Source organism: Indicator indicator, chromosome 24 (genome assembly GCF_027791375.1).
Source record: "Indicator indicator isolate 239-I01 chromosome 24, UM_Iind_1.1, whole genome shotgun sequence".
NCBI classification, from domain to species: Eukaryota; Metazoa; Chordata; class Aves; order Piciformes; family Indicatoridae; genus Indicator; species Indicator indicator.
The window spans coordinates 11,896,998-11,918,482 of NC_072033.1; the positions used below are offsets into that span (position 1 = coordinate 11,896,998).

The 21,485-nt window shown below is 42.6% G+C and overlaps 1 protein-coding gene across 1 annotated transcript in view; it reads right to left on the bottom strand.

Moving 5' to 3' along the window:
* The window catches only part of TAF4 (TATA-box binding protein associated factor 4), a 37,658-nt gene extending 18,759 nt beyond the window's left edge, over positions 1 to 18,899 (bottom strand). Inside the window, exons 1-2 of the mRNA XM_054391870.1 lie at positions 18,584 to 18,899; positions 15,564 to 16,652 (exon numbers count right to left, since the gene is read on the bottom strand). Of these exons, the coding sequence (XP_054247845.1) occupies positions 15,564 to 16,652; positions 18,584 to 18,899 (1,405 nt within the window). The remainder of the gene's footprint in view (positions 1 to 15,563; positions 16,653 to 18,583) is intronic.
* Between the last annotated feature and the right edge of the window lie 2,586 nt (positions 18,900 to 21,485).

Below are 21,485 nucleotides of genomic sequence, written 5' to 3' on the forward strand. Positions count from 1 at the left end.
TGACAGATAAATTGCTGTGCACACTTAATGGACTATAGACAGGCATTAAAGACAATTACAAACATCAGACTAGTCTTGCATGAACTTTAATCATGCTATGATGATATGAGACATTTTACCTGCCTGAAATTACATCTTATTAGTATATGGGTGATTTAAGAAATAATGTAAAAATTCAGACTGTGATGAACTTCATGATGGACACTTCTGTGCAGAAATTCGCCAGTAACACAGCTTGAAAATAAGTCACTTCTGACTGAACACTCAACACCTCTCCATGCAACCAGGAGACAGAGCACAACTGCTCTCTCAGCTCCCCTCCATGCAACCCAGCTACAGATGCTTTTCCAACCCAATTAGATAAAAAAGCAACTCACTAACCCAAAACTATACCCAAGCTAGCATTAAGTGGATTTACAGTGAAGTTCAGAAGGCTCATTGGAACTAACTTGATTAAGAATTAAAAAGAAAGTCCCATTTATTTCCCACTTCTAAACAAAGTCAGTGTAAGTCTATATTAACCCCTCTCTCCATAGATACACCTCTCAGCTGATTCATTTGTTACAGTGCTAAAAAAGGAGGAAACAACAACCATGTGTGTAGGAAAACAAACAAAAATAACCCCAAAGCAAAACAAAACATTTCTCTCATGTTACAAAACTTATATTTTAAATCTTTAAACACAGATAAGTATAACAACCTCAAACTCCATTGCATCAGGGTGCAAACGCTGTATGAACCAGATCGGAAATGATTCCCAGGTACCAGAAGACAGCTACAATTGTACCAAGGTGTCTCACTTCTCTAATTAAATTCAGCAACATATTTAAATTATGGATGAAAATTATCTTTCTATTTCAAGTTTACCATCCAGGTTTTCATTCCACAAATGCATGGCTTGTTATTTGAGACCAAATAGCTAATAAAGATCACTGGAAATGCTCAATTAGAAGAGTGACAACGGAACTTGGCCATTTTACATATCTCTGCCTTCCTTTTCCTAGAAAGTCTGATTCCATGTACTCTAAAATCATATTCACTATTAAAAATGCAAACATTCGAGCTTTCTTTCCAAGTCTCTCATTAAAAAAATAATTAAAATTAATTACCATTTTTGTTAGAAGTTAGAGGCTTAAGAGAATACTGAAAGAGGCTCATATTTTAGTTTGAATTAAACAATTCATCAGGGCTCTAAATGAAGGAATAAAATAATTGACGTGGATTGTTTCTCATTGGGAAAAAAAAAATGGTGTCCTGACTAGTAAAAGTCATCTCATGTGTCCTTGTTGCGGAGACATTCTTGGGTGTCTTCGGTTTTTGAGAGCATTTGGATAGAAAAGTTTGTCATTATACAATGTAGGTGCTCAATTCTACACTGCGTCAGCTTTTTTTTTTTCCTTTCTATTAACACCTTCATTTGCAAAGTGTTGTGCTTTGGGGGTTTTGTTTGTTTTTTGGAGGGCTTTGCTTAATAAGGCAATGGAATAAATGCAAAATCAGGCAATGGAATAAAAAGCTAAGAGCTTTGGCTATAGGACACGTTAGGAAAAAAAATACAAACCAGGCTTTTTTCTAATGCATTCCTCTTCCTTCTTTCTTTGAAACACAACTTGGCTTAGCAAAGACTAAAAGGGAAAACAAACAAACAAAACCTAAAACCAAAAATGCACACACAAAAAACCCAAAACAAAACAACACAACACACCACCTCTGTAGCCTTTGCAGGCCACTCTGACTATCTGCATAACTCCTGAGGCATACAGCTTTCTAGCTAGAGAATCTCTACATCCAAAACATCCAAACCAAAACGGTTTCCTGTTTTTTTTAACCAGTTTTCATGGGTAAATCTGGATTAATACCATTTATAGGAGCTGGCCTTGCCAATGCCAGAGTGAAAACTTTCTGCAGATACAGCAGGCACCTTCAGATTAGTGTTCTGAGGAAATACAGAGTCCAACAAATTGGCACCTCTGACAATCACACCTAGCAGGTAGCCACTCAAACAACAACCTATCTAGTTGTCAGTCTCTCTCAGAATAAATGCTCTATTTCTCAGAGACTCAATTCCTATACTAGGTGACATACTGAAAGACTTCAGCTACTGTCAGCAAGCACCCAACAAGAGGACCATTAAAAAGGGATGCCTATGCTTGGCACTGGACATACCAGCATGAAATAATGCAGCTCTTGCTTATCTGGCACATATAAAACCTAGAAAGTATCCCATAGGATCACAAGTGACAACATCTCTCTAAGGCAGACAGTGAATAAAAGAAGGTTCAAGATTGTAGATTTTGCTCTTTACCTACAATGTAGTTCATAGTCTAATTCAGATCAGTGCAGAACCATTACTAAGGAACTCAGGCTTTTAATAAGTTCTTTTTTTAAGTAGCTGAGACACGGAAGAATGAATGGATGCACAATTTTCCCATTGTATGGGCAATACCTTTTTCTGGTCTCTGTCCTGAGGAAATTCTCTTAAAGTAAAAAAAAAAAAAAAAGTAATTGAATGTTATTTTCAGAGAAAAAACAGTTGGGGTCAGGGAAAACTGTTAGGCAGCAAAGCATCACCTTCAATAAACACACATGATGATATTCAGAAAGAATGTCCAAGCCTGAAAGAATAACTAGAGGTTTGGTGTAGGAAACCAGAGCCCTTACAAATACTTCTGAAAAAGAGGGGTATTGATCAAAAAGTCCACCAATACAAATCTTCAAATCCCAACTAGATCTACTAGGGAAGTTCACTAAGAGGTTATGTCAATATCAAAGCAGTTTGTATCTTCAGCTCTCAAGCACATACTCATTTGTAGCAAGATGCTGCAAACATTTAACACTGCAAAAAACCTTGACAGTAATCACAAGTGGGCTGTGCCATATTAGAAGAAAGCTTTACAATAGTCTCTCTTCTGTGCTGTCAGTAGATACGCTGTTGCAACAAAAAGGGAAGCGAGGGGCATAAGGTTCTGAAAGTTGATCTCATACGGACCACAAAAGCCATATAAAGCAGAAGGGGATGAGTCAATGTTCTGTAGATGGTGGGATCAGGCTATAGTGAGACCCTGAAACAATGAAACCTTTATAGAAGGACAAGGTTTCTAAGATCTTCCCAATACAAAAAGCTGGAAGAATATTGAAGACAGATGGAGGAAAAAAAAAAAAAAAAAAAAAAACAGTCTATACCAAGTCCAGGAAGAACCATCAGCAGAAGTGAGCTGGATGGTAGGGTCTGCTACTGCAGCAAAGGAAATGATAACCTGGTAGTGTCAAGTCAGGACAAGGAGCAATGGCTTCCAACAGGAATAAACTAGACTTAAACATTAGGAAGAAATTCTTCCCCACGAAGATGCTGAGGCACTAGAAGTTGTGGAGGCTCCAAGCATAGAAGTGTTCGAAACCCAAGTTGGATGGGGTCTTGAGCAACCTGTCTGTCTAGCAGGAGGCCTCCCTGCCTGTGGCAGGGGGTTGGAACTAGATAATCTTTAATCTCCCTTCCAACCCAAACCATTTTATTATTCTATGAACTTTCTGTAACACCAAGACAACTTCTAGCAGATTTAGAATTATGTATGTCAAAGACAAGCTTCTGTAGTAAACCAGCAGATGTGTATCATATGCTCATGAGGGACAATCTGTACACCAACTCGCAAAAAACAATGGTTACAAGTCAAGATGAATGGCACAGAACTTTAAGTGGCCATACAGCTGTGGATTAGATATTACTGAACACACACTATTTTGTACCTCATAAAACATGTGCACCACCACATTAGATGCGCTCAGTTTAGTGCTCAGAACCTCAGGTGATATGTGCTGCACAACAAATCCCGAAAAAAAAAAAAAATAACTTTTACTTCAACTTTCTTGCTAAAGCCTTTGACACTATCAGCAATCCAGGCTCTGGAGTTTCTGAACAAGTATGGTTGGTTTGTGACTTCTATAAAGCTGTTTTAGCTTCACAAGGATAGCCAAAGTGCTTACAGACAAGTCTACAGAGTGAAGGTTTCAGCTCCTGCAAACCAAGCCAGCTGAAAATGCCTGATTTCACCTGCTGCAGGAGTGCTTGCGCTGCACTGGCACGGATGAGGTCAGCCCATACAAACATGAGTTAGTCATAGACATGTCCCCTGCTAAGTTGCAGGACTACAGGCCTTAAACCAGCCAGGCAGTGACAGAGCTGTCCAGCACGCTGAAGCAACCCGAGATACTGCACCAGATGCCCTCACCTCCTGTATCAGTAACGGGCACTCTAAAGCAGTGAGTGCTGAGGTTTTGCACACACTTGCACAGAGAGCACTCACTGCACACTTCACCTAACATCTTAAAGCTGCCTGTTCAGCACCTGCTGTGCCTCAGGTGAGCTATGGCTTGCCATGAAAAACATGGCTGTCAGCTGTTGCTTCAGAGCATCTTTTACACAAACCACTTGACAGGCTCTAAGCTTTACACTACAGAGAAGACTGGCATAGAACAGAGTTCTGGACAAGAACTTAGTACAGACCTACAAAAGCACATCATTCCTTTCACTTTTCAGCTCATCGCATCTCACTCTGGAACAAAATCACATTTTACCCAGATACAATGCCTATAAATTTTAGTACAGTATTAGTTTACTACAGCACTCCATTTGCCTATCACCACCCTCCCCACATGCCCAATCTGCACACACACAGATCATAACTAACAGTTACGGTCTATGAAACACTAATTGTTGAACAGCTGAGTTACAATTATTGCCAACAGAGACGAAAAACATTCTAAAAATCATCAAGAATCCTCACTGCAGTGCAGAGAAAATGTATTTTGTACAACCAAGGACACAAGTTCACATTAAGAAAAACTGCTTTTGGGTCTTCTTACTAAGGAGTCAGAAGAAACTCAACTTCATAGTAAAAGCTTTTGCTTAATTTTGAAACTGAATTCTTGCACCGTAAACTGCGGAACTCTGTCTAAAAAGAGAAGTGAATCATTTGTAACCTATTGATTCACAAGCCTTTTCAGAATGTAATTAAGGGAATAACATCACGTTGGAGTGCCAAAAAGCCACTGTGTTTAAAAGTGATCCCATGTAGAGAAAAAAAAAAAAAAAATCTTACCTGCTCAGTTGAAGAGGATGTATAACAAGTGTTCTGGGAAATACGTCATTTTATATAGCAACAACTGATGAACACTTCCACAACAGTGTGATCTGAAACTATTTTAGCTTTTCTAGAAAGCTATCTTCCTTGAAAGTATGTTAACAGTCCTTACTAGTCAAGCATACAAAGCCAAAACACCAGAGCACTCTGTCAAACTGCAAACTAATCATCACACATCTGTCTTTAGCCTGATGAGAAAAAAAACTAAGAAAAACACTATCAAGAGCTAAACCAATTACTTTAATTATTGATCTCAAAGTGATTCAGATTTAGCTCTGCCATTAATTTTAGTGTACTTACATCAAAGATGCTGTTACACCAAAATCGGATTTGGTTTTGAGAAAGGAAGACACAAAATAAAATGTCACTAATTCTTTTGATCTGGTACTCTAAATAGGAGTTTTAAATACTCTGCTCCTCTTCATTTCTGGCAGCCAGTTTGTCTATACCAAGGCATATCAGTAATTGTGCTGTTCAAGCACTTGATGAAATGGGAATGTACCACATTGCATGGACCACAGCCTGCACAAAAATACTTAATGAAGAGTAACACATTAAATCCATGTTATCTTCCCTCAAGAACCAACATCCTAAACTATCTGAGTGCCTGAAAACACAGAGTAAATATATCTCTTTAATTTGTCCTCACAGTGAATGCCCTACTCTAGGTATACACTCTTTGTAATTTTAGCAGTGACAAAAATCCTTTGATGATGCCTCCTTTTTACCAAGAGCTGTAGAGACCCAATGTTAGACAATTCCACTGGCTGATAGCTGCCCAGAACAGCTTCAGTGCAAATGTTCCCTTCAAATCACAGAATCAAGCAGGTCGGAAGAGACCTCCAAGATCATCAAGTCCAACTGATCATCTAACCCTAACTAATCAGCTAGACCATGGCACTAAGTGCCCTCATCCAATCTTTTCTTAAACACCTTCAGGGACGTCAACCCTACCACCTCCCTGGACAGCCCATTCCAATGGACAATCTCTCTTTCTGTCTTCCTCTGCAGACACAGCCTGCAAGTTTGTGGCTCTCACTGCTGAAAGAGAAGTTACTCTACTTTGAGAATAAGCCAAACACTATGCCTCTGCGTTCAAACACAAACTATCAACGTGGACATGATGTTACATGTCAGCTGGCTGACAGCAACACTTACTAAATAGCCCTGCTCTTTCAGACAGCCTGAACACAGAAATCAAAGTATTTTCACTCCTGGAAGCCTGAATTCAGTAAGATTTTAAACAAAAATCAAGTCTTATTTTGATTTTTACCAACCATCAAATGCACAGTCCTGAGTAATGACTAAGCTTAATGACTGGGTATGACTAACACAACAAATAATTAGTGCCTTCTCTCCCCCTCCCCCACAGAGGAGAGGGAAGGAAAGAAAACCAAGTGATATACTGAAAAAAAAAAAAAAAAAGAAAGTAGAACGAAACCCAAAGGATGAAGTTCATGGTGTGAACACTTCCAGTCCACCCTTAAACCTGACTGTACATACGTTTATTGAAAACGAACAGCTCCTCATACATTCCCATAAACTTCTCCACAGTTTACCCACTCTCAGCCTTCCTACTCCAGACTTCGTTCCAACCACCACCTATACTGATTCCTCAGCAAACACTCTTCTGGTCTCCTTCACTGACTCTGTTGCCAGAGGTGCTGCAATTCCTCAGTGCTGCTCCTTGGAGCTGGTACTTCTGACTCATCTGAGTACAACTGGTCCCACCTGCCACACCACCACCCATGCTGGATGCACCTGATGTTATTACATTCTGAGAGAGGCACTAAATCTAAAATATTACAGAAATATTTGATTAATAAACTGAATGCAAGCATGGAGACAGGTGACTACAGCCTTGCTGTCCGCTCAAAGAATTTCAGGAAGAGTAGAGCATGGCACCATGTCATTACTTAGTTTATGTTTACACTCTGATACCTAGAACACACATTTTTCACTTTGATCTGTCTGTTTGTCTGTAAAGAGTCTACCCAGCTCTATCAGGTACAAAAGTACAGTGATGGTTTTTAACAGTTAGCTACTCTGAGAAGCATGTATTAATCAAGTTATGCTGGTAAATTAGATCATTTTTACTAGAGAAACTTACTTGATTCAATACAAATCTTAGAACAGTCATGCTAGCTGTGTAAAGTAGTATTACATACTGATACGAATTTTATTTTATTAGTTGCCTTTGTACATTATGGGGGAAAAAAACGATTTTAGTAATGCATTTTAAGGAAAAAAAGCATCACAATTAAAAGATGCATCACATTCCTCATGCATCATTCCAATTTATGAACAGAGCCCTACACTGACAAGAAGGTGCTCGTTTTTTATCACTATATTTTTCTCCAAATCCCACAAAAAGAGCTTGGCAACTGAGTTGAACGCTGCACTAAATCCTGTACAAACACACACAAAAAGAACTGTCCCTGGGTAAAAAGATTTATAACCTATTTCTGCACTTTGCTGAGAACCAGTCCTTTATGTTCAAAGTGTAACTTTTTGATGACTGGTAATACAAGTACAGAAATTCATCTTTTAGAATGTTATTTCTAGCCTGACAATGGTTACAGAGCCAAAGATGATCTACATTTGTACAATACCTACTGAGGTACTGCACTCTGCCTGTACAGATACCACTTGCATGAACAGGACACAGTGGTATCCATTCCCTATAATTATCACCTTTCTTGATTATTGATAATCTATATCAGTATATAGTGATGATAATTAAGGTTTTGTTCTCACCAAGAAATATTCTACATTATACAAACCCTTAAAGCTATAAATAAGGCCTCAGCAACAATTAGTTCAGATTACATTAAGTATTACATTAAAGACACCAGAAGAAAATTACTCTGAGACAGGAGGCTTCATGGTAAAAACTTGGTTCTTAGTTCCTTGAGACACCTCAACCTCCAAAAGACAACAAGCATTTCTGGAAAGAAATTACCACAGAATAAAACTGGAGTAAGAAATTCCAAATTAAGCTGAGGTAAAACTGTCCTAAAAAGGTTAAAAAACCCCAATTTGCCCTATTCCTGTGTCCACAGTCTCAATGGAAATAAAATCCTAATAGCAGTGATCACACAGTGATCACACCTCTTTAGTTACAGCCTGGTCTGTGCACAGATTTTTACACTTCTCTCGACATTTGATCTGGAAATTGGATCATTTTGCCACAATAATTTCATGGTGCATTCTCCAGTGTGCACACAACTGCATCTTTGTATAAGATGCTTATTATATAAGTTATTTTCCTTCTCTTATGAGGAAGCAGTATGCAAGAGGGCTGATAGAGCAAAAACTGTATCCTGACAAGAAAGGTTTTACATCTTTCAAGAAACTTGTGTCAGTATAAATGCACAACAATGTGCATTCAGGCAAGACCTTCATTAGTATAAAACCAAATTCAAGTTAATTAACAACAACACAAACCCAAAGCTTAAATATCCCCACTGCCACTGGCTCTGTAAAACAACTGTGTGCAGCCTGTCAAAGGGACAGAGATGCACTAAGGCTTCAGTCCCAGAAGTGCACCAAGGAAACTTCGGCAACGTTCACAGATCACACAACTATTTGTACACAGGAACATCCCTGTGGCTGTGCACAGAAAAAGTCCTTTGTAACTTGTGAGTGCCACAGACTCTTTCTGGAGTTTGGCTTTGCTTTGCATACAGCTTTACAGTTTGTAACACAACTGAAATAACTTCTCTACAAAGTACAACTAAAAATTCCTTTTCTATCATTGCCTTCTGTTGGGAAAAACAGTTATTTTTTTCATGCCACTACCTCCTCAAACCTTCTTTCATAGGAGACAGTATGACTAACATAAAAAGTTAAACTTGGTAACACTTATTGACTTATAACTGGCAAAAGCATTCTTTTTAACATGAAGCAATGGCATCACATTCCAGGAGTAGATTCAGTCAGATAAATGGAGTTACAAACAATCACAGTTTCAACACAGAGAACAACCCTGTCAAAAGTAGTCTTTTTCAAGTAAAAATGGCAGTTTCAGGTATTTGTGACAAAAACTGCACATAGTAAGAAAAAAAAAGTGTAACATGTCCTTAAGTGACTTCTACATCCAGTTCCTACTAAGCTGACTCTCAGTAGTTGATCACACAGTTTTTATGAGAACAGAAAGCAACCTTTCCACAAGCAGGTATCATTCCCTTGCTAAAACCCAGGCTAGGCTAGTATCAGTCTTTTCAAACACATTCCTGAACGACTTCATACATTTTTTAGGATTCTATTTACATATCATTTCCCCAAAGAGCAAAGACAAACAATAGTAAGACTTTTCATACACCGAAACACTTCATTTGAAGAGAGTTTGTGATACCTACTAATTTGTGTCTTATCAGTGCCCAAAACTGTTGCACTTTGACCTCAGACTGCTAACACTGCAGCAGCATCCTGTGTTATGAAGTGACTCAAGTCCTGGGCAGCATCCAAATTTGTGGTCCTTACACCAAGACATTGCATTTTAGAAGTAACCCACATATAGTCACAGAGATGGAAATTTTGCTTAGCTCACTGAATACAGAAACATCAAGTAACTCCCAGAGTAGCACAGTGAAAAATGGCTCAAAAGAAATAAATCACTCACTCTGGTCATTGACCAACAACCTGGATCCTAAGCCCAGTGATACCCAAAAACCCCAGAAAGGCCACACTTTGAAGCGTACACACGCGCATGAAACAACTCTATACATGCACTTCCAAAGGCTGTTGGGAACCAGTGTTTTCCACAGCAGAACTGAGTAAATATGCAAAGTTATCAGCTTTCATAGCTTAACCAAATTCCCATTAGATCCCATCACTTCAAGGGATACTCATCAGATGTGCAAAACATCGCATGACAATCATTTTAACAACAACAAAAAAAAAGTCAAATAAGCAAGCAAACAAAAACTGCAAAAAAACCACCACACTAAAATTCTGTTACACAGCTCTGTGAGTCTCAAGTTCTTTGGGGTTCAAAGCTAATCATGCAAGATTCCTCACTTATGGAGGTTGCAATAAGAACAAACACAGCTCCCAGTCTGGTGACATATGGTAGAACTGATGTGGCAGATTTCAAACAAAGCAAAATGTTCCTTTTGCTGATTTGAACATAAAAACCTACCCCTCACCCAGAAGGGCTCCTCAGAAGAATCCACAGTTATCTTTCAGAAAGAGAGATACCACTTTATGTGCTAAGTATGGGACTTCCAAGCTCCAGTCTTGGCAAAATATTGATTCCCTCATGGCCTTGGGCAAGTCAGAACTTCTTCAACTTGCTCTTTCCCCCAGCTCTAAAACTGAGTTCATACTACTTTATTTACCAACCACACAGGCATGCTGCAAGGATTAAGTTTTGTAAAATGCTTTGAGAGTAAAGCATACTATAAGTACTACAAGAAGCTCCTATTAACATTGTACATTACAGACATTATTTTTAACAAAATACAGCCATGCCAACACAGTTAACAGACGTAATATTGGCAGCACATACAACATACAGGGAAACTATAATCAGGATATGTTTGAACTCGCTTGCTAGTCAATGAGAAATAGAAACAAGTACATTTCACTACTTCATACTATTTCTTCTGCTCCTTTCTATATTTCTTTAAAACATGGAAGTATGTATATTTCATTATTTAGGCATATTTCCTGGTTACTTCAGGCGCTTCCCAGGTACATGTTTCAAGTAAAAAGTAACCCAAATAATGCTGCATGCAGTATGGAAAAAAAAGGTAACTCAAATTGGTTTATGGTTAAAAGATTGTCTGATTCTTCTCAGCCTGACACCCTTCTCTTCTGCCTGACAGCCTAGCACTCCAGCTCATTACTGAAGGAAACTAAACTAACTCCTACAGAAACTATTTTTCAACTACAAAAGGACCTGAGCCCATGCTTTAAATTATGCATTCAGGTAGGTTTCCCATCCCAAAGCTGCTACTATCAAAGGTCTAAGTTAGAATCCTTCTTGGATACAAGCTAAAAACCAAGAAGTTTGTTTCTACAAGAGTTAAGCTTCTGCTTAAGACAACATGAAGTTTCCAGCCTCTAAAGCCCTAAAGATAGCCTTGAACGTCTGAACAGATGTTGTATATCTTCCTAGGTCTACAGAGTACAGCACCAGTGTCCTCCCAGGACTTTCCTTCTAGAAAGTACCAACAGTAAGTTTCAACTGCAGTTGAGAGGTCATTTGCATCAATTCTGGGTTCTGGAACACTTAGTTTAAAGTCAGGAAGGAGCCCATCATGTAGTCATCACAGAAATGGCATGTGAGACACCCTCAAGAATAAGTAATCATAGAACAGAATGAAATAACCATTTAGGTTGGAAAATATCTTCACAATCACTAAGTCCAACCGTTAGCTGCCAAATCCACGACTAAACCATGTCCCTCAGCAGCACATCTACATGTTTTAAATACCTGCAGGGATGGGGACTTCACCACTTCCCCAGGCAGCCAGTTCCAGGGCTTGACAACCCTTTTGGGAAAGAAATTTTTTGTAATATCAAACCCAAACCTCTCCTGGCACAACTTGAGGCCTAGTCTCATCCCCTGTCATCAGCCACTGGCAGGTTCAACTGAGTTAGACAAAAGTAATAAAGAAGATTTATTATCATTATTAAAAACAAAGTACAGCAAATCTTTGATAGCAGTTCTACTACAGCTGAATTCCTGCTAATAGGAATACTGGTCATGAATGCAGACATAAAAAAAAAAATCACTACATAAAGACAACCTATCCTCTCTTATCTCCTGTTTTCAAGCCCAACTGAGTGTCACAATCTTGTTTATTGAGGAGAAAATGTTACTCTTTAGGATCAAGCTAGCAAATTTTCTAAAGTACTAACATTCACTCAGAAGGTTAAAAAAGTGGGAGAGACAGGAAAGAGGGACGGTTTCTAGATTTAAGTTTCACCTAAATGTGTATGTCCAGACATACCAGCTCTATCTTGTCCTTACTGTGTACCTACAACACTTTCTCCAACCTGCTCCTTTCTTTACACAGGCACCTGAAACACTTAGTATGAGATGCTTGTACATAAGCAACAACATAAAACATCTGCAAGAAGAGAAACCAAAACTTTGAACCCTCCAGCTGACAATACTGCTAAAGAATGCACAGGCATTGGTTTTGAAATTACAGCATTGCTGGAGAAGACAGCACTTGGAAAAGTGTTTTTAAAGTACCCAAGTTTTGTCATTTTACAAGATGATTCTACCGTGTGTCAGCAATGACCTCTAAATGCTTGATGAACTCCTACATGGCAAAAGACTAATCTCAGGGGATAATCTCAGCTACATTTTTCTGCAGACTTTTATCAGCATCTTTAATAGCAAAACACTTACTTAATGCTTTAACAAATTCACCAGTTTTCCTACCTCTTATCACATTATTGTACACAACACAATTCACCTTATTTCTTGAAGTACTCAGAAACAAAGAACTTCCTACAATTTCTTTTCAGTCACAGTTTCAAAGATGTTGCACCTTTACAATGGCCCTGTATAAAAAGAAACTTGTGTTCCTACCCCCTAGAAAATCACCTGGATGTTTTTGTATCTGCTCAGAAGCTATACATAAGGGAGTTTTGTACCTTCATTATGTGTAATTGGACCACAAAGTTCCAAACATGGGCTCCTGAAGAAAATACTAAGCACAACAGTCCTTGTCCTTAAAGATGTCAGTTGGGGGAAACAATTATTAACAGGTAGATACTCTGAATAATGCAGATTCTTTGAGAAGCAATATACCAGAATCCAGTAAAGTCAAAACAAGAGTTCATTAGCTCTTCAAACATCTCTAATTTGGTCAGCCTATGTTTGCTGCACAACAGCCTTGATGCAATACAAAGCATAATTCTAAAAGTAATATATTTTAAAGAGCGTTGATCGAGCTTATTTTCCACATGCTCTTTTTAAGAGAGCATCTGAAACCATTCAAGGTTTCCAATTTCAAAGTCCCAGGTTAATAACACTGATATTTTATATTCTGCTGTCCACACATGTGAAACTGCAACTATTTTGGACAGCTAGAAGCAGTAGCTCAGGGTAAGAAAATAACTACAGAACGTGTGCTGCTTATTGGTCAAGCCTTCCACAAGAATTTTCTTTCCAAGTGTTTGTAAATCTTGGTGTAAAAAGTGACACGTGCAGTGTATGAGCTCAAGCTATTTTGAGCACTAAGTCTTGCAAACTCTTATCAGCACACACCGTGAACTTTTAAAAACAAACTTGTGACTGTAGGTTTGTTGCCTGCAGTAGATGCAGAGCATACAAGCACTGCAGTTGCAGCTTCATGCTACCGAAGTGGATTTAAAAGCCCAGCCTATGACACTGTAATTTGAAATACAACTTCAAAAGCAGTCACCTATTCTTCTCTCACTATGGATGCAGATGCACTCTACTAAGGATTAAAGCAGTTGCATGTGGCTGCACTTTCAGAGGTGCTCAGCCCTTGCACCTCTGAGATGTTTGTAAGAACTCAATCCTTTTCAGTATTCTGTAAGAAATGCTTTATGCAAAACAGTCAAGTTGGCTACTTTCCCCAGTATGAAAACATAAACCAAAGTTAAAGAAAATAATCTGTTCCACTAAAAAAAGACCTTTGCAATATTGTCTGCTTTATCATATAAGAACTCAATTTCTATGTATTCACTCATGTATACTTGATAATTTAGAGAGTCATGCTACTCTTTTGAAGTTATAAATATGTTTTTAAGTGTAAGACAGACAAGAAAAGTGCTTCATAAAAAACCTCAAGTGGTTAGAACCTATATTGTTTTGCTTTGATCTATGGAGACCTCCAAAGGAGCAATTTATGGCCCAATTACGCTTACGGACTGGCAACACTGCTGCTAAGAGTAACACATTTCAGCATGCTATGGCAGTTTGAAAACATCAGCTACCTGGAAAAAAGGTCCCATTGGACTCAGCAGTGGTATTTTGCCCATAATCAGGTCTATAATGCAGTATTAGTGAACATGTAGGTACACAAGGCAATACACTGCAAGCCTGAAAAATCCTTGGATACTCTATGGCAATAAATAAGTATGTAAGGTTTTTCCAGCCTATCAATTAAGAAACTCCAAATTAATCATTGGGATTCAAGGTCTGAGGTTTACTGCTGTTTTTTAGATTAGCAACACCTGTCATTCAAATTACTCATATAGGGAATAATATTCTATACAAAAAAGCAAACCACTGAGGAGTATTTATGCCAGTTAGAACTTCAATACACAGGATGCCTGATAGGCTCCATCAAACCACATGGCATCATCTCCCATAGATAGTGCATAACACAAGGAGATGGTGTGTAGTGACACAGTACAGTTCCTCGTCTACCTTAGGTGACAGGTGCTTTAAGGCTGGTTAGGAGTTTCAACAGATGTATTCTTACTAAGACCAGCTGAAATAGATGATACACATCCATCACTGATTTCACTCAGTAGCAAAATGTACTCAGTTGCTCTCTGTACACTGCCCTGAAAACAGTGAACAGTATGAATACAGCTGTTATTATATGCTATTAAAAAGATAAGAAACTATGTGTAGGTTCACACAAGTATTTTCAGTTAAAAATGAAAGTGGATACAAGTACAAGCCTGGTTAAAAATAACAGCAAATATATAACCTTAAACCTTCAAATCTAGGATATTTACACAGGGACAGAACAGTTCTCAGAAAAGAAACACTTCTCATCCTTTTTACTCACCCACTGAACTCAGGACTAGATTTGTAGTCCAGAGCTGCTCAGCACTAAGCATGAGAACTACCTACTACAAAAGCTGCAACCCCAGACACAACAGGGTGAGGTAAGGACATAGGAAGACTGTGTTTTGTATCAGAGCTCCAGTGACTAAAACATTGATCATAAGCTTCATATCTGTGAACGCTTAAGTCAGACCTTGAAGGTATTTAAAGCAAAAGAAGGTAGTTTCCTTGTGCTCTATCTGCTGCTTCTCTATTCACCAGTGCTCTGTGGTAGTGAGGGCATGCAGGGACAGAGAGGGAACCGAACAGTATGGGAAGGTTACGCACACTACTGACAAACCCCCCTGCAACGTCACAACGCCTTACGTAAAAATGCAATAGCAGTGTTGCATTTGACAATATTCCATTGTCAGGCTTTGGCAGTTTGCAGCTTCATCTGCACTCCCAGCATAACAATGACACCAGGCAGAATGATTTTCAAATTGTTACCACTGAAAAAGACTTTTTGGTCACCCAAAATGATACACTAAGTAGTGGAATGTTACTACGCTACTACTCAAAACCAGACTATTCACATTGTTAAATACAAGGTCTTTTCCACAAGTCACCATTAAACAGCAAGAAATCATATATGGATCCCTTCCTCCCTGCAAGGAACACACTTCCAAAATAACATCCCTCAATCCTCTTACCTGGCGGTAACTGAAAATTTTGAATGTTAGTTGGGTTCTGAGGTGGCTGAGGCAAACGAGGTGCTAAAACTGTAGGAGTCAAAGTTGCTCTGATTCCACTTGTAGTTGCTGTTGGAGTCCGTGGCAGAGTTTGTGCCACTGTATTGGCAGTGCCTTTAGCCATTCCTGTGGGGGTGCCCGGAGCTGCAGGAGGTATCCCACCAGGATTGGGAGCAACATTGGAGAGCCCAGCTTGCATAGTTTGCCCAATAATCATGTTACCCCCTGTAGTACTGGGCTGGCCACCAGTAGCCAGCGTCTGCTGCTGGGATACTGCCTGGACTATAGTTTTAGGAGACTCAGATTTGATGACCTGTGTGGTGGGAGCTGCTGGCACAGTGGAACCAGACTGGCTGTTCACAAGTGATGTCTGGAGGGAAACTCCAGATCCCACAGTGGCTGTAGCAACAGCAGGAAAACTCCCCACACTGATGGTTGAATTGATCACAGTATTGCTCCCATTTTGAGTGGCTGCACCAGCTGCAGCTACTGTGGGTCCTGCTGTGTGAATTGGTGGCCTCACAAGCGTTACCGTAGGCGCCCCAGTTCCAATGCTTGGTGGTGGCTGTGAGGAGATAACTGTGGGTGAGGAGGAAGATGCAGAGGACACAGCAGTATTAAGGAAAGAAGTCTGGATGACAGTGCTAGAAGCTGATGGCAAAACAGCATTAACAGTACTTCCTTTCCCCACAGATCCAGGTCCATTGTTAACGAGAGGGGCCACAGCAGGTGCAGAAGCAGGGTTAGCAGTCACAGGAGTCCCAGAGAAAGCAGCACTTCCTGTATGGTGAGAGTTCATCACCACATTACTCCCATTCAAAGTTTGCACTGTTGTGGTCCCAATCTTGCCATTCCTGGTGGACAAGGCAGTTGCCATGGTGCTGATAACCACCGATTTGCCCTGACTGAGGGTCCCTGGAGCAGCAGTGACGTCAGATCCTCCTGCTGCTGCAGTGGTGGTGCTGGTGCTCGTTGTGGTGGCTCCATCCAGAGCTGATGTCTGGGACCTGGTGTTATGATTAATAACACCCCCTTGCACTCCTCCTGCCCCTGCAAAACAACAACAAGGTTAAACAGAGAGAATGAGCAGAAAGAATAGTCCAGTGAAGACAGAATGTCTCCCTCATCTTCTCTATCTCCCAGGCTGCCTGCCTGGAGCCAAGAAAACAGGACAGAGTACACATTGAAGATGGCTTTGAAGACATTATCTTGAAGCCTCCAGTGTCCCATCAAAGACTGGCAGACTCAATATTAATTGTAACACCCCTGCTTTCAACACTACATAAGACAGAACAGGGAAAACAGATTTGATATGCAGCAAGGGAAGGGAGAAGGAAGATCATCTTAGACCTCTTCTCCATTCTAGAGCCTGATATCACATTTAGCAACAGGACTGCAACTGTAAGGAGGGAAAAACAGCAATGGAAGACACATTAATAAGACATATATACTGTGTCCAGCACATGTTATCCTCTGATTCTTTCACCTCCTACAGAATAAGTCAGTTAGATCAACAGGCTCAACAACAGCAAAACATGAAAATGTGGAAGGAAAGAAAAATGTTGGCCTGGCAAGATAAGAAGGCCTGGAGTAGGTTAACCAGAGGACCTCTCCACTTCATTATAGAATTTATTCTTCTGGACCTGAAGTTCCCACAGCCAGAGATAGTGGAAAATACATAAATAAGCAAAGCTGGTTTTGAGAAGGGACAAGATGATGTAGCTTCTTGTCCTGAATAATCTTCATGCCCCTTGATGAGGCCTGGTGTTATCACAAGTACAATCACATACAGTCCAGGTCTTGGTCCTAAGGAGACAGAAATGGGAAAAGAATAGTGACAGACAGATATTGAGATGCATCTTATAAGGGTTAAGGAGATTCTCCTGGAAGAGCTTCATTAATCATAATGAAAGGTCTGTAATATCTTCTTACACTTCAGCAACAAGAAAGCAAGCAAAAAAAAAAGGGGGGGAGGGGAGGAATTGCAGAGATTCTGGGGAGACATTTTTTTTTTTAAATTCCCCTGAAAAACAGCTTCCCTCCATTCTCATGTAGTGATCCCTTAATCTCAGGCTTCACACTATCCCCCTGCAGTCTTCACAACAAGAAGACAGGGAATATTCCCAGGAAGGTAACGGGGCGGTGGGTGGGTGGGAAGACACTGTACGATGTGGGGTGTTGTGGCCTGAATTCTCCCCCTTCCTGGGACCTGGTGTTGTGACAACACCCCCTTGAGGGCAGAGGAGGAACGGGAGGTGTTGAATGCCCCCTCCAAGCCCCTGAAACAAGGGAACGGGTGGGGGAGGAATATCCAGGCAGGCAGATATGGGGGGGAAGCATTTTGAGGGACTTCCTCCCTGTGAAATCCCCCCTCGCTTCCTCCTCTACAGGAAATAGGTGTCATGATTAATAACACCCCCTTGCACTTCGGCAACAGAGAAGGGGGAGGGGAAGGAGCATTTACACAGACAGCTAAGGCGGCATTATTAAGAGGGAATCCCCCCCATAACCTCCGTCCCTGGGAGGGGAAGGGGAGCCGTCACAGACGGCATGGGAGGCACAGCCATTACCAGGGGGGTGGGCTCTGCCTCCCTCAGCCCCCAAGATTAAGAGAGCCCCCTTACACTCCGGCAACAAGGGCAGGAAAAGAAGAGGGGACCGGCAGAGTCACGGACGGGCACTGCCGGCTTGTTTAGCGGGGAGGCTGCCCCCACACATGATAAAACACCCTCTAGTAAGCAGAAGCGAGGAGGGAAAATAAAGGGGAGGGAGCAGAGGCGCGGATACACACCGAGGGGGCATGATGAGGGGAGGCTCTCCCCCATATGATCAATACCACCCTTTGCACTCCCGCTCCTGCCAGAACGAGGAGAGAGGGGAAAGGGGGGAAAGCAGTGAAGGAAGGAGGCAGCCGGAGCTGGGGAGTGGGGGGAGGGGAGGGCCCCTCTCCCCTCAGAGCCCCCCACCCCTGCCCATGTTACCTGCTTTTGTGATCTCTGGGGCACTCAGTCCCATCTTGCTGCTGCTGCTGCTCTCTGTTTGGGCATTAGCATTGCCTCCTACTACTACTCCTCCAGGGCTAGGGCTAGGGCTGCTGCTGCTACTGCTGCTGCTCACAACATGGTTCCCCAGCAGCCCCCCAGCGGCCCTCAGGGGCTCCTGCGCCTTGTGGTGCTGGTGGTGGTGGCCGGAGGCCGCCAGCTGGGACTCCAGGGAGCCCACCAGGTCGCTCACCACCTTCTCATCCACCTCCGTGTTCAGGAAAACCTCATCCAGCAGATCCGAGCCCGCCGCCATCTTTTTTTTGGAGGGTTCCTGTGAGCTGCTCCCTCCTCCCCCCCCTCCCCTTTCACTCCTCCCTCCCTCCCCCCACCCCACACACACACTCGACTCCCCCTAATTGCGCAGGCGCAAGCGCCCAGCCTCACATCACCGGCCGGAGAGGGATTCCGCCCGCCGCTGATTGGCCGCCGACCGCCTATAAAAGGCAGGGCAAATGGCTGCGAACTCTTAGTTGAGGAGTCGGGTGGCAACGGCTGGGCGGCTGCGTAGCGAGGCGGCTGGGGGTGGGCGAGAAGGGGAGCGGGCGGCTCGGGGTTGGCGAACCGCGGCTGTGGGAGCGGGCGAGGCCGAGTGAGCGGCCGGCGGAGCAGCGGGGGCGGCCGCGGTTCTTTGTCTGCCTCGGCCCAAAATGGCTGCATGTTTCCCTGCTGCTCCCAGCGTCCGGGTCTCCCCCGCCGGCGCGAGTCTGAAGGGCGCCCCACACCTGTGCCAGCTGCGTGTAACTGATCCACCGGCTGAGACAGGGCGGGGGGGGACGGAGGGCGGAGGGTAGCCAGGCCCCACGCCCAGCCTCGGGCGGGGGCAGCGGGGCCAGGAGGAGCGCGCCGGCCCCTGCGCCTCGCTCAGCCGCTGACAGAGGCAGGCTGCTCCGGACCGCTGCCCGTCGCGGGGTCTGCAGCCCGTTGATGTAGCCCCGCCGACCGGGCCGCGGAGGCGGGAGGCGCCCGTCCAGTGTCAGGCGCGTTCGCTGCAGGCTTCCCTCAGCGGCCTGAGCAGCCTGACTCAGCACGACGGGCCGCGGAGAGGCCGAGGGGAGCCCCGAGAAGGGAGGGCGGCTGCGATTTCAGCACTAGGACGGGAAAGAGGAAGAGGAGAGGGGAGGGGAAAAAAGAGAGGGAGATGACAATTTTAAACGGTCCACTCGCAGCTCCGAGCCCGGCACAGCAAGGCGGGGGCCCTGCCGCGCCGGGGACGATCCCCGCCTGTGTGTCAGCGTGCGTTACACCCCCGCTACCGCTTAACCCTTCTGGGGGAGAGCCGTGCAGCTGCGGAACGGCACCGACGCGGGGTGCATTCTGCGCCGGCTCGAGGGCTGCCCCCGCATCCCCACCGCGCAGGGCTTGGGCCCGGAGCCTCGGCCGCGACTGGAAGGGTGCGGCTGTGTTCAACCGGGCGCTGGCTGCAGGTGGGCACGTCTTGCTCAGTGCTGGCCTTACTGTAGGGAGCTGCACTTTGACCTTATTGTGCAACCATCATAAAGGAAGTAAATAAAGTAAAAATACAACCTGCCTTTTCATAAATGCAGTCTTTTGCCAGGCACTGTTTCCCCTGAAAACTGAACTAATGGAACAATATTAACTGAAAGAGAAATCATAGCATGTGGTAAGTTTTAAAGGGGTATGAAGCTTAAAATAGCACCTCTTATTTCATTACTATGAAATAAGCTTTGCTTTTACATATTGGGAATGGGTGGAATTAAAGATTGGAGCTGTGTTGCAGTGGCATTAACTCAGCACCTGCTAATGTTCTGGCTGATGAGAGGACTGGCCATGACTAAGGGCTCAGAAGGTGGAGACTTTGAAGAATAAGAGCTATGAGTTACCTGTGAGAGGGTTTGCTTTAAATAGGTCAGAGACAAAGTATTCTGTACTTAGAGTTGCCCAAACATGGGTGTCAACGCTTCCTGCATTACGTATTTGTGGTGTAGTACTGTAAGATGAATTAAATTGCTCTGCTTGGTAGTTGGCTCCATGAGCAGTGGGAACAGTGCTGAAGTACTGCCACACACCTTACCCTGTCCCAGATAGCTATGTGTGTCAACAAGAGACAAGCTGTTCACCAAAAGCTTGCAGGTGAAACAGAAAAACTGGCATGTGTATGTGCTTAACATACAGGTCTCAAATAATACAATGAATAAATGTCTTTAAATAAAAACTCATAGAAATTCAGTCTGTGGTAAGCGGATGTTACTGTTCTTGTTTCTCACATCTTTCACCTGCACTTGCTGAATAAAAATTATAATGCTGAGCTTTTCTTAAGGCTTGGATCACTTCACCAGGTGGCATTACTAGAAGGGATGCCTCAGTCTTCTGAGAAGTTTTATGTTAATCTTTTAGTATTGCTCTCCAGTATTTTGTACTCTGCAGCATTTCTCAGTCATCACCTGAAACTCAAGTGGAGTAAAACAAATTACTTTTAAATTCCATTTAATCACTTTTTTCCAAATCACAATGCTACAAAGTAGCTGCAGTTTTACAGACACCATAGGTCCTGTCGCCTGTCTTTGAAGGCAGGAGTGCTGCTTCAAGCACAGTAGTCCCGACCAGTTTGCTGCCACGGTAGAGCTGCTAGTTTTAGCTGTGGTGAAATTCTATAAACAACATACCAAAGATCTATCTAGAATAGAAGTCTGGTCACATTCCCTAAACAGTGGAAGAGTTACTCTATGTCAGCTGCTTACATGATTTATTAAGGGTAGAAAGCTAGACATGAGCTAAAACAGCCTGAAGGTGCAGAGTGGCTGCAAGTCTGTCATTCAGGGTGTCTAACCCAGAGCACAGCCCATTGCTGGGCCACAGTGCCTCAGCAAGGATGGAGGAA